The 13,472-nt window shown below is 37.8% G+C and overlaps 1 protein-coding gene across 2 annotated transcripts in view; it reads left to right on the forward strand.

Moving 5' to 3' along the window:
* The window catches only part of cd34 (CD34 molecule), a 148,674-nt gene that overhangs the window by 29,779 nt on the left and 105,423 nt on the right, over positions 1-13,472 (forward strand). For both annotated transcript variants that reach the window (XR_008633669.1, XM_020917967.2), the window contains exons 2-4: positions 4,667-4,717; positions 5,521-5,687; positions 7,654-7,731. Coding sequence is in view for 1 of the 2 variants with exons in the window: in XM_020917967.2 (XP_020773626.2) it covers positions 4,667-4,717; positions 5,521-5,687; positions 7,654-7,731 (296 nt within the window). In the remaining variant the exon portion in view is untranslated. The remainder of the gene's footprint in view (positions 1-4,666; positions 4,718-5,520; positions 5,688-7,653; positions 7,732-13,472) is intronic.

Here is a 13,472-nt window from a genome sequence, read left to right on the forward strand (position 1 = left end):
TTTATAATGTAGTTTTACAGTCCAAAATTGAGCCATGGCCATTAGGGAGTGCGCGGTTTACTTATAATTAAATTACGAGATGGCCTTTTCATTATGCAGTTACATGAACGTTTGACCCAGTTTAGAACAAGCAATCGTTTTTCCATAATTAAAGACATGTTCTAATCAGATATTGTTTCTCCTGATATGGTAATGTTGATATATTCACCATTTATGCACAGTTAAACAGAATGAGCTCCTCACGTTGGGCTGCCATACCTCATGACTGAAACTCGTGTATGTGTCCTCAGTATCCAAGAGTTTCAGAGTGGTTCAAAATGTGCACCGAGGGCATAGCAATTAACAACAAAATAAAAGCTAAATGTTCTCTTATAAATGCCAAAAAGTTCACATAATAGCAACATATAAACAGGAAGTTGAAGTTCAAGAATAACAGTTACGAGTCTATTTTCTGATCTATGTTATAATGTTTTTTCCTCATCACAGATCACCTCGAGTTGTGTTTTATTTCATTCACACAAGTTTAACACACAAATCTTGCATGTTTAGGCTGAGTTCTTCTCTCAAACTGAAAAAAAACACACCTTGTGATGTCATGTGAAAATACAGGAAGTCCTCCATTGTGTTTTTAAACTCCAAAACACTTTCACTGGAATCATTCGGATGATTTCCAATATTTCTACTGAACTAAATGTTAGCCTAATTGATTTCTTAGCCGGTTTCACTTCGTAGAAACCATCTGAGCATTACGATTCCTTCGCTCGACAGTAGACGGTCCTTTTTTTTATTTAACCAATTGCTGCTATTTGGTCATGACCGATGTAATGCGCCAAATCCCATAGGAAGAAGGGCAATAGCGTCTTTCCCCTTGATAAAATTCACCAAACATTCTCTTTGGTCCCTCTTTAAATCCTTGATCTTGGGAATTGTTGTCAACACAGAATGTCTGTCTTCATCTACATCCATCTCGACCTCTTTGTTTACTGTTGTGTTGTACCACAAAAGGGACCCAGACAAGTGCTTGAGTTTGACGTCATGGCTTCACAGCTCTTCACTGATTGGCCGGTGAGCGGTCTACAACTTCTGGGGTTCTTGCAAACCATCTAGTGTATTCTGATTCCTGACCTAGTCGTTGGAGAGACATTAAATTGAGCAGAGGCACTAGATGTCGCCAGCCTGACTAGTAAAATGTAGCTGTTGACTTGAAAACCACCGCTTCATGACATTACAAGGTGGAACAGAGCATTTTGAACTTTGGAGATGTAAACAGACTAAAACCAAAGAGTTACTTAAACATGTGTGAATGAAACAAAACACAACTCAGGTATATTTTTGAGGACATAACATTATAACATGACTAAAAGCTCAAAAGAGTCACTTTTGTGTAATTTAAGACTTATAAATCAAAGTGTTTGGAAGTCCAACCTCACAAGAAGTTTTGACACAAGAGTACACTGTAGTAAAAGTGTCTGACTTATGTGCACTTTGAACATAAAAACCCAGCCATAATCGTCCCATTTTACAGGTAATAAAGTTGTTTATACTGAACATTTTCCCTGCACCATAAAACACAGCAGTTTAAGACATAAGCCATTAGGTGAAGTCGGCTATGAAACGAAAGGGTTTGGGGTTTTTACATGTTCTGTTTGAGTGCATTTGAAGAGCGCAGGAGTCCAACTGCAACCATAGACGAGAAGACACTGGACATAGAGAGGAGAATCTGCATTTTATGAACATCACAGCACACTACGACCTATAGCTGAATGGTATTATAATTGCGATGCTGGTATGACAGTTGAAGTGTATAATTGGATACATATTGTCAATAATACAGTTAGTCTCTTCTTCTTCTTTTTTCTGTTTTTGTTATTTTCTTAAAGGACATACTGTGCAGTTTTTTAGAGCTTTTAACCATGTTTCCCTTTCTTATTTATCCTCTCAAAGTTGTATTTAGAGTGATTCATGCATGTTTGAATCATCTTTATTCTCCTGCATTCAAGACATCATTCCTCTGATCTACAAAATACAACATAATGATCCATGGGTGCCACAGATTACAACTATAGCAGAAAAAACACAATGCAGTATGTCTTAATTAAAGAAAAAAACTAATCCACTCTCCGGAAATCTCTCCCCCTTCACATCAGAAACTCAGACTCACGAAACATCTTCAAAAAAAACTGTTCAAAACACACTTTTTCCCCAGAGCCTGCAGTCTGTCCTGTTCTTGTTTTAGTGCTAATTTATTGTGAAGCTTCTTTGTGTTACTGTGAAAAGACCAATGTGTTATTATTGTTATTATTTTTATTATTTATTTATTTATTTATTTTATTCATAGCATTTTGAAGGCTGTTTTGTGTAAGTTTGGGTACATTGTAATTCAGTTACAATCAGTGGTGCAGTAGGGATTTTTTTAAGTGAGGGTACGCAATTCGTGACTGAACCAGTAGGACTAAACCCGGACTAAACCAGGACTGAACCAAGTCTAAACCAGGACTGCACCAGGTCTAAATCAGGACTAAACCAGGAATAATCTTGAAGAGAGACCAGGAGAGAGAGAACCCTGAGCCCATGGAGCACGGTGTCCACAAATTGCGATTGGGCAACCCAGGGTGCAGTCCTTTCGCTTGCAGTCACCTGACGGTCTACACGAGTACTTCCGGACCTGTCCCGACACTCAGTTCTGGTTTAGTTCTAGTTTTGTCCTGGTTTAGACCTGGTTTAGACCTGGTTTAGTCTTATTTTAGTCCTGTTTTAGTTCTGTTTTAGTTCTGTTTTAGTCCTGTTTTAGTCCTAATTTAGTCCCAGTTAAGTCCTGTTTTAGTCCTGGTTTAGTCCTGTTTTAGTCCTGGTTTAGTCCTGGTTTAGTCCTGGTTTAGTCCTGTTTTAGTCCTGGTTCAGTCCTGGTTTAGTCCTGGTTTAGTCCTGTTTTAGTCCTGGTTCAGTCCTGGTCCCTCATGTCTCAGGTCTCCATAAGACAGTACTGCAGATATCATGAGCCTATGCAGGTTGTTTTCACCATTGCCAATAGCTCCTGTTTGACATTTAAGTTTTAGGCTATTTTATTTTTTTATATCTCATGTCGGGAGTAGTGGGTGGACGGTGACCCCTGGTTAAAATAAAAAACACAATTCGATCGTGTTACATTACAGTGATATTACATATTTACTATCTCTTGCTATGTTATTGACGCCAGGGGTGTGCAAATATATCGAAATATCATGATACTAAATTTGGTGATACAGTACTGATATCACGGGCTGCTATGAGTATTTCTTGGTATTTTTTAGCATTTCTTTTGCATTTAATGGAAGTAAACTTGACGTATTCACTGTTCTAATGATTAAAATAGATGCATTTCATATTCACTTTGCACATGTAGTGGTTTAACAAAGAAATACTGTTGCAGAAATGTATTTGGTTCTTGAAAAAATATCACAGAGTATCACATGTAATGTATCGATTATCGCACATATCACTATATCGTGTTAATATTGTATCGTGAGCAATGCTTCACGTATCGTATCGAATTGTGACGAACCCTGTGATTCCCAGCTCTATCTGATACTACAGTTTCTCCATTAATGATTTACTAAACTATACCCAACAAATGTTCATAGAGTGGATAGAATGTTAGAATGTTCCTCATCACAAACATACCTGGAGTTGTAGTTTGTTTCATTCACACATATTTAACACACAAATCCTGCATGATTAGGCTGAGTTCCACTTTCAGACTGAAAAAACTCCAACAGTACCCACTTTTGGATGTAATCTACAATCACCTTGTTTTGCATTTCCTTCACAGTGGGAGATACGGCTTTGAAATCTCACTTCTGATTGGTCTGATTATCTTAAAGGGAAAAGACAGAAAGGAAATGAAGTGGAAACGCGATCATCCCCGTAGAATAACAGTGTAGTCCAGAGGTCACGACCCCGGAGCAGGTTTATTTATAAAAACCACCAAACAGGATGATTAGCCCATGTGTACCGGGTTAGCTGTGTTTTGGCATTCATGGTTTTGGCAGATCGGGTTAAGTTCAGCTGTTCAAACATGCCCTGCTCACTCTGACCTCAGCCAACAATAACAGTGATAGGAATACTAGTTGGTGAATCCACAGATGTGTATTTAGTTTAGGTATTTTGTATTGAAAAATGTAAAGGTCCTATATTTCACAAAATTGATCAATGTAAGCTTTTAATATCTCATCAAAAACATACTGGAGTAGTGTTTTGTTTCATTACACATGTTTGAGTAACCCTTTTTTCTTAGTCTGTCTACATCTCCAGAGCTCAGAATAGCCTGTTCCACTTTGTGATGTCATGTAGTGGTAGTTTTCAAGTTAACAGCTACCTTTTACCTTTAGCTTTTGGAGAGATTGGAAATTCCAGGGTTGAAATAATCAAAAAAAAAAAGTGAAGGCATATGGAGTTTAAAATCACAGTGGAGCACTTCCTGTATTACCACATGACATCACAGAGTGGAACAGAGTGTTTTCTGTTTGAGGAGTCTTAATATGCAGGATTTGTGTGAATGAAACAAAACACAACACCAGGAAACAACATTATAACATAGATCAGAAAATAGCGTAATACGTGCAGGCGCTTTAAATAAAAATGTAAATGTAATGTGTTTTGATTCTATTTTTTGTTTCTGTTTTTACAGATGAAGTAAAATGCCAGGATGACTCCACAGATGCTCCTTCTACAGCTTCAGGTTGGTCAAAGTTTCTGCTTGGTAACTAATCTTCTTATATAGACTCTCAAACATGGTAAAAAAAAATAAGTAAATAATTAAATATATATATATATAACTTGAATAGATGAAAGCAACTGCATTATCAGGTGAAAAATGGAAATCCTTCAGCTCTTTCATAAAGTAATGTATAACTTTTCTGCCCTGCTTGTCTCCATAGAGATGATGTTATAGTACATGAGGCATTAAACATATCTATATATCACATTTATTCATTCACAGGAGCTTCATTGCTTAAAAAAAAGCCTTGAAAAGCATTGAGCAAGCTTGTCTCTCCACTGATCTGACCTAGATCTGATAGATAGATGATAGATAGACAGACAGACAGACAGACATAGATACATTGATAAATTGATAGATGGATGATAGATACATACTGTAAATACATAGATTAATAGAAAAGTTACACAGTACACTTTTAATTTGAGTGTTGACTTATTCACCATTTATTCACAATTAAACAGTATGTATGCATCCTCAATATCTATAGCTAGATAGATAGATAAATTAATATGCATGCTTTACAAATTTAGATTTAAACTAAAATAAAACATGACTCACATCTCATATTCACACATGTACCTGCATATAGATATTATCTTTGTCTAGTCGCCCAATCCAGTCGATTCAATTTGATTTATAAAAAAGACATTTTCCAAAATGGTGCACAACAATGTAAAAAAAAACACACACACAAAAAAAAAACTAAATTAAATTAAATTAAATCTAAAAGCAATCAAAAATCTCTTCTCTGTGTGTCTCAGTTCCAGCAGGTGATGCGGGGGATGCCACTGGCCAGACCCCTGCCCCAGATGCTTCAGACTCCACTGGGGCAGACAGCGCTGTGACTCAGGCCCCTGGAGACCTCTCTGTAATCACTGTAAACACTGTAGCTGCAGAGGTCTCTGCAGTGGAGGCCGTTCCTATCATGGTGAATATAACCCCACTTAACCTGACACTAAGTAATAACTGCATGATTCTATATGAGGGTTGCCAAAAGTATTGAAAATCAAATACTAATTGATACTAAAACTACTACTGAAACCACAGACTGTGTATAAATGGACATAGCTAACCCACTAGCCACCACGTTCCAAGAAGGAAGTGAGCATGGATTCAGCTCCATCGACGCATTTCCAATTGACTTTACTTCGAAAAATTGAAACCCTCTCTCTATAACGTCTACTGTGAGACTCATCATTTTGGTCTTCAAATGTTCATATCAACCTGCTCCACATGAGCCTGGGGTTTTTATTTTGCTATTTTGTGCTTAAATACATTCCTTTTGCTCCAAATTCACTCCTATAACTGCTAGTCCCTTGAGCTTCATTTGGCGGGAGCCGAACGCTATGGGTGGCGTCACACTCACTTAGTCCACTTCTTTATACGATCTGTGGTTGAAACAAGATACTCATTTGAGAAGGTATCGATACACTAAAGTCACATTCACAGGACAGAAATGAACTTTTCCTGATAAACTTTTTTGCTAATAAATTGTATATGGTGTTAGCTTTGTCTACTGTTCCTAGACTTCTTCTTTTTTTGGCAGTTTTTGGTGCAAACTATGCAAATTTGCAGCTTTGTGTTCTCATTGTGTGCTGCCTCTTGTGGCCACTGCAGTTTCAAGCACTAGGTGACATCACATGGATACCTGTTAGACCAATCAGAATGTTCTATATACCTCCAGACCCCGCTCCTTCCTCCCCCTCACTCTCCCGTTTACTCCTGCAGGTAGTGCCCAGTTTATCCAATATCGTCAGTCTTTGGAACATAAATGGGCGTTTCTTCCCTAAACAGCAACGCTTCCCATTTTGTTTTTTTCCTTCCACGAGGAACTGTCAACATCCCGTCTAACAAATATGTCAAAGTAAGAGTTGTACATTGACGTTAGCATTGAACCCATAGACATGTATAGATGTATATATGTCTATGATTGAACTGAATAGGAAAAGCAGGAACTTCAAGTTCTTTCCACTGGATGTCACGTAGTAAAATGTTGGGTTGTGCAGTGCATTGTTTTACTTCTCAAAATATTTTATGTCCCCTTCCAAAAAAAAACCCAAAAACTGTATTGTACTACCTACTTCCTTTAGTATTTTCAGCACAATAGTAGGTCGACTGCTATAAGTGCAATCATTTGGATACGAAAAAACTGCATTCATGATAAATACTGGTGTTTACGCTGTACTTGCGTTATGTCCGTAAGTCTCATTTATTTGTACAGTTTGTGCAGTTTCAGTGTCATGTTAAAAGTACATGATGTTAGAATGTGATCAGATCCTCTCTAGATACTGTGACAATGAAAGAACCAAGTTAATAAGTTCCACTCATCATCACATGGCATGACCTTTGACATTAGCTATTGATGAGCCACATAGCTGTAGTTCTACAGCTAGCCAGGGGTTTATATAGCAGACACTTTTATCCAAAGCGTTTCCCAAAAGCAGTGTTGCTAACCTGTTATAGTAACTTAGTTGTCTGTATCAATAGCTAATGTCAAGGCTCATGCCATGCTATTGTTAACTAACTTGTTAACTTGGTTGCTGTCACCGTACATACTGGAGAGGGTCTGATCACATTCTAACATCATTCTGGAATTGCTCAAACTGTACAAATAAATGGTACTTACAGACATGAAACACATGTATTGACGCTTTGCTTCGACCATAGACAGTAAAGACTTTTGCCACAAAGAAGCGAAAAAGCAGAAGAGTGCAAACCTCTTTCTGATTGGTTGATTGCAAGCTACGGGAATGCCCATTAGGGAGCAGGTCTGGAACGCCCACGCTGCAGATCCACCCTCCTCACTTTATCAGCTCTATTTGAAATGCGATTGCGGGCAGAGTTTAGGTGTTTAGTCTCACTTTAAAGTATATGTTGTGTTTTTGTTTCCACAGCCCGAAGTGAAGTGTGTGGGAAAAGAGGAAATCACGGAGAGTAACGCCGTCAAGGCCAGTGTGGCGACTAATGACTGTGTAAGTGTCATTTTACATTGAAGGGCCTATTCATTCAGTGTTATGTTTTTGATATAATACTCTGTGATGAGAATGCAAATCAAACATTATAATGGATTTCATTATTAGGCCATACATGCAATATTTCACATTTTAAAACATTTATTGTATGTTAAAAATGGGGAAAATGTAGTACAGTATCTAGGCTTAAACAGATTCAAACATGAACAGCATCATCTGCTGGCAACAGTGGGGAGTGGGAGTGTGAGCTTTTATAATGTTTACTTCATCGAAAACACACCTGGATTCCTTTATAAGCAAAGCCAAAAAGTAATCATCAATCAAATCCACTACACGTTTCAAAATATTTAATATTTTTACTCCTACTTGAGTAATAGTAGGAGTATTGAACAGTGGCGGAGTTAGCCATTTGGGGGCCTTAGGTGAACTTGAGTTTGGGGCCCTCACTATGATGCACCTTTTTTTTTTCTTTTTTTTTTGTATGTATATATTTATTGTGTCTTTTTCCCCATTGTTTTTGAGACACGCACTTCTCTATTTATTTGAATTATAGTGGATTGGAAACTTCCTAGCTTACTAGATAACCAGAAGTGGAAGTAGTTTTACTTTTTTGCTACTACATTTACATTTTCGTTTACATCTATTACATATGATTTTTTTTTTTCTTATGATTATTGCTTAAAAGTAAACTACTCTCATTTAATGTCATATTGAGGGAAAATTTAATTGCTCTGAGGCCTCGGCCATTAGTGGCACTGAGGGTAATTGTCTGGGGGCCCCTCCAGGTTTGGGGGCCCTAGGCAGCTGCCTACTTTTGTCTAATGGTAGCACCGCCTCTGGTATTGAAGTAACAGTACTCTAACTTGTGGAAAAGTTGTTGGAAACTGTACAAGTGACAAAAGCTGTATGTTGACAATATGAAATATTTTTTGTTTCTTTCACCGCTCCTTCAGATATGATGAGTTTGCTTTTTGTGTGTGTGTGTGTGTGTGTGTATTCTATATAAAAATACCAGATTATGTTTGTTACTTAATGTTTATCCTTCAATTTACATTAACTTCAAATTATAAAACTCAACAGTTACTCTTTCGGTTACTCTTACTTGAATAGTAGTTTTCCCAAGTACTTTTTTTACTGTTCAATTCAGTGTAATTTCTTGGAACACTACTAAAGTCGCTACTTTACTCTTACTTGAGTGCAGTTTATGGCGACTCTACCACCTCTGGCCAGTATTGTACGACAACAGCCTCAACAATCATTGCAAAAAGCTGTATACAATCCAAAGTAATATTCTTTTCTGTATCTGATGGAACAGTCTTATCTCTCCTTACACAAAAGCATCAAATAGAATTATAGTCCCCATCCCATAAACATCATCTCTGCTACATTCCTTCATCGTTATAAATTCTCAGATTGCGTCTCCACCTCTGGACAAACGAACGGATGGCTCGTTTTTCGTCTTCCTCAGGCAAAACAAAAGCCTGGGTGTGGTCCTGTAGCAACTGGTGTGCATTACAACTGCCCCAAAACATCTCTAAATCTGCACTATATTACTAACACTAAAAGATACTTAGACTTCTTAACAAAAGGATGGCTGTTCAGTGGAGAAGTCTAGTCAGATCCCTGGAAATTACTGCTTGATTTCGCGCCATTATTGCAGGATTTATAGGCTTGAAAGCATCTGTGAAAGTGATCATCTCAAATCTGGCTTCTCCTCCGATGACATGGGACAATGGAGTGGAGTTCAGGATCAGTTCAAAAAGGGTAGAACTGGGTTTATATTGTAATCAAATCCAGAGTTGAAATATAAGTGGGGCTCAACAAAACCCCACCCGTGTCCAGCAGAACATGCAAAGAGTGGTAAAGCTGCTGACAATAGGACAGTGGTGGAATGTTATGAAGTACAAGTAGTAAAGTAGTATTTTCCGAACTATAAGTCGCTCCAGAGTATAAGTCGCACCAGTCAAAAAATGCATAATGAAGAAGGAAAAAAACATATAAAAGTCACGCTGGATTATAAGTCGCATTTTTGGGGAGAAATTTATTTTATAAAATCAGAGACCAAATACAGACATTTCATCTTGAATGGTAAGTTAATAACAATAGAACATATTAACGTAACATATTAACAGTTATTTAGGCCCTGTTTACACGAGGATGCTTGCGGGTAAAAACGACTAAATGTTTTATAAGTGATTTCATTTAGACGGTGACAGCGTTTGAGGGCTTAAAAACACAAAAATATGAAACCACCCTCCAAAGTTGAATACGCTGTGCTGTAGCGTTTCCGTCTAAACTGCCCAAGACACAAAACTCTGGTCAGATCTGCTCACGTTGCGTATGCGTTTACATCACATACATCCCCACCTAGAGTCACCACCGAGCCGCCTGACATGCATACCCAATCGAATTCCACACACTTCTGCGTCACCGTATACACGCGGAAAAAAAGTAAAGGTGCAACGTCACTTTTACGTCTTCTGTTCAGACAGTCATCATATAAACGTAGCCTCAGACAACATATTTTGGGGCATCATTGTCTGTGCTCTGGTAGAGGCGGTTGTGTTGCATGAAGCGGTACCACCAAGAAAGTCGTCCCAAAAAGTCATTTATATTCATCTCCTTGGCAACTAGCTGGGCGTGGAAACGTAACTGCACTGTTGACAAGCCTCTCCCAGCAGTACGTTGTTCTAGCACCCATTTGTGAACTTGTTCCTCTAGCTGTGGCCATCTAGCTTTTAGCCCACAATTGGCTTTTTTGTTTTCTTCATTGCAGTTAAAGTATCTTCTGCTTTTCATCAGTCCCTCACAAGTTTCTCGCTCACTCCAAACTTTCTTTCTGCTGCTCATTACTGTTTTCAGCTGCATATTTCACTACTTGCAGCTTCTAATTTGCAGAATATGATTTTCTTTTTGGGGGTATTTGTGTTCAGTCTTCCTTTCTTGTCTTTAGAACTTGATGTTTGAATTTTACATTTTCAGGGGTATAATACAGGAGTAATAAGAGTAGCAGATACTGGCACACACGCCTAAAGTGCCCTCTCGCCGCTGTCAGTGTGAAAATAACCAACATGTGAAATTATATATTTTAATAGATAAGTCGCACCGGAGTATAAGTCACCGTGAAACCATGAAAAAAAGTGTGACTTATAGTCCAAATAGTACGGTTCTGTACTTAATTAAAAAATGTAGGTATCTGTATTTTACTTATGTACATTTGAAAGAGGATACTTTTTGCTTCACTAGATTTGAAAGCAGGTATCTCTCCTTTCTACTCCTCTACATTTTTCAACAGGACTGAAAAGTAAAAGTAAAGTAAGAGTAAAATTTAAAAATAGTATTTGTATTTTTGTTTGAAACTTGTTGTAAAGGCAAGTCAAGTGCATGGTTTGAGCAAACACAAATTTACAACAAAAAAAAATGTAATAAGTTGTTTCTGCTTAACAAAATTCAACACAAATCTTTATCAGAATCTCTATATTTGAAGTTTTATTATAGAGATCTCACACGCTGCAAAAATACTTGTACTTTTTACTCTTTAAGTACATCTTTAAATGGGTACTGTGATATTTTAAGTAAATCTTTTTGTGTGATACCTTTACTTTTTTTTTTGCTCTGGTATCTGTTAAGGCTTGTTGCTACTATGTCTGCAATTTTTAGCCAATCAACATGAAACAAAAATGGATTAAAATTTTCATGTCAGATTTATTAGTACAAATTAGAGATTGACCGTGTTTTTATGGCCAATGCTGATACAGATTGTTTAGAATAGGTCGATAAGCTCTACCGATATTTTGGAGCAGATATGTAGGACCAATTTTCATTATTTTTTCTAAATTTTCCCTAAATTTTTTAAAGCTTGTATTAAGCTTTGTGTATTTTTTTAGGCAGCAGATAGACTATAGATAGATCGGATAGCCTGTACGCTAAAAAGTGCAAATATTGGCCAACTAATATATCGGTATATCGGTTATATCTCTGTTTTTAAAATGTGTTGGAAATGCTGATATTTGGACATGGGAGTTGAAAAAACTTGAAACCAAGATTCATTTGGAAAGACTGTGGTCCTTATCAGTAATGACTATCTGGTTTAATATTTGCACATTTTTGGTTTCTGTCAAAATACTGTGTCAACCACAAAGTTATATTAGACCGACCCTTGCCCTCCATTTGAACTAATAATACTCAAATTCTTGCGCAAGAATGTAACTTTCTGAATGAACCGATGATGGACAGTTGGATAGAAGAGGAGTTGTTCACGATATAGATTTCTGACATAATATTATTTTATGGGTGTGGCTCTGTTTTTGAAAGAAATCTGGAAAGCTTATGCTCAAATCGACAAATGCTGAACTTTTATTTTTGTCCAATTTTCAGCAGCCTATATTACGTTATTTTTCTGATCTAAACAGACCTGGAGCTGTGTTTTGTTTCATTCTCACATGTTTAACGCACAAACCCTGCAGATTTAGTTTTAGTGAGTTCACAGACAATACTCCGTTCCACCTTGTGATGTCATGTGGTAAAACAGGAGGTGCTCCACTGTGTTTTTAAACTCCATACATCTTCACTAGAATCATTTGGATGATTTCAGCTATGGAATTACCTACCATTGTCTACTGAACAAAAGTTAAAAAGTAGCTGTTATAGGGCTGTCGTGGTTAGAGAATTTCTCCTGCGGTGCGGTATAGCAGCTCAACAGCGCGGCATGAGGTGATACACATACCAACGCTGGTCCTTTCGCCTGCAGTCACCGAACGGTCTACACAGGCCCCTACAGTGAGTCCTGGTTCAGTTCTGATCTAGTCCTGGTTCAGTCATGGTTTAAGCCTCCTGGTTCTGTCCTGGAATCAGTTCTAGGTTAGTCCTGGGTTAGTCCTGGTTTAGTCCTGGTTTAGTCCTGGTTCAGTCCGTGCCGTGTACAGCATCTCAGTCAATGTTTCTTCTGCTCAGTAAATAATGCCTGTAAAGTGATGATGTATTTTTGACAGTAGAGACGCATCTGTGAATTTGTATTCGTAATGAAGAAAGCATAACCATTTCATTTCGTGATTGTAATTCTTGAAATCTTGACTTTTCAATTTGTAGGCCTATCATGGATGCTTCAGTAAGAATGCTTTTAGTTTGTATGTGATTTATCGCGGGTCCGGGCGGGTTTGGGTCTCCAAAAATGGATCTGTGCAGGACTCTGGTTCGGGTCACGTTGGTCACGTGCGGTGATCGCAGTGGCCCAACATTCACTGCGATGGGCCTCTTAGTTAATTCATTTTTACAGTTATCACGACAGTCATAAGCTGTTAACTTGAAAACTACTGCTTCTTGACAGCATAAGGTGGATCAGAGCTTTGAAGATATAAATGTAGGATTTCTATGAGGAGGTAACAACAGCATAACATGGCTTAAAGTTCACAATTGTGCATAATACAAGACTTTTAATCTTATATCTAACTTCCCAACTTTGCAGAGACATAAAGATTTGAACTAGTTATTTCATGATGCAGAGAGGACTTTTTAGGACTAAACCTGAACCTAAACCAGGACTAGAACAGGATCAAATCAAATCTACAGCAGGATCTAACTCAATCCAGTACGAAAGCGGTGCAAATGTGAGAGCACCATTAAAGATTATTATCGCTATTAGTCTAACTTTTACCACATTATATCCTCAGTGATTTTCCTCCTCCGGACAAATGAATGCAGCGTTTCAATCCAGATGTGGGCCCACTCCCAACGAGCAGAGG

The sequence above is a fragment of the Boleophthalmus pectinirostris genome, unplaced genomic scaffold (genome assembly GCF_026225935.1).
Source record: "Boleophthalmus pectinirostris isolate CB_2022bp ecotype Guang Dong unplaced genomic scaffold, ASM2622593v1 HiC_scaffold_8, whole genome shotgun sequence".
Taxonomy (NCBI): Eukaryota; Metazoa; Chordata; class Actinopteri; order Gobiiformes; family Gobiidae; genus Boleophthalmus; species Boleophthalmus pectinirostris.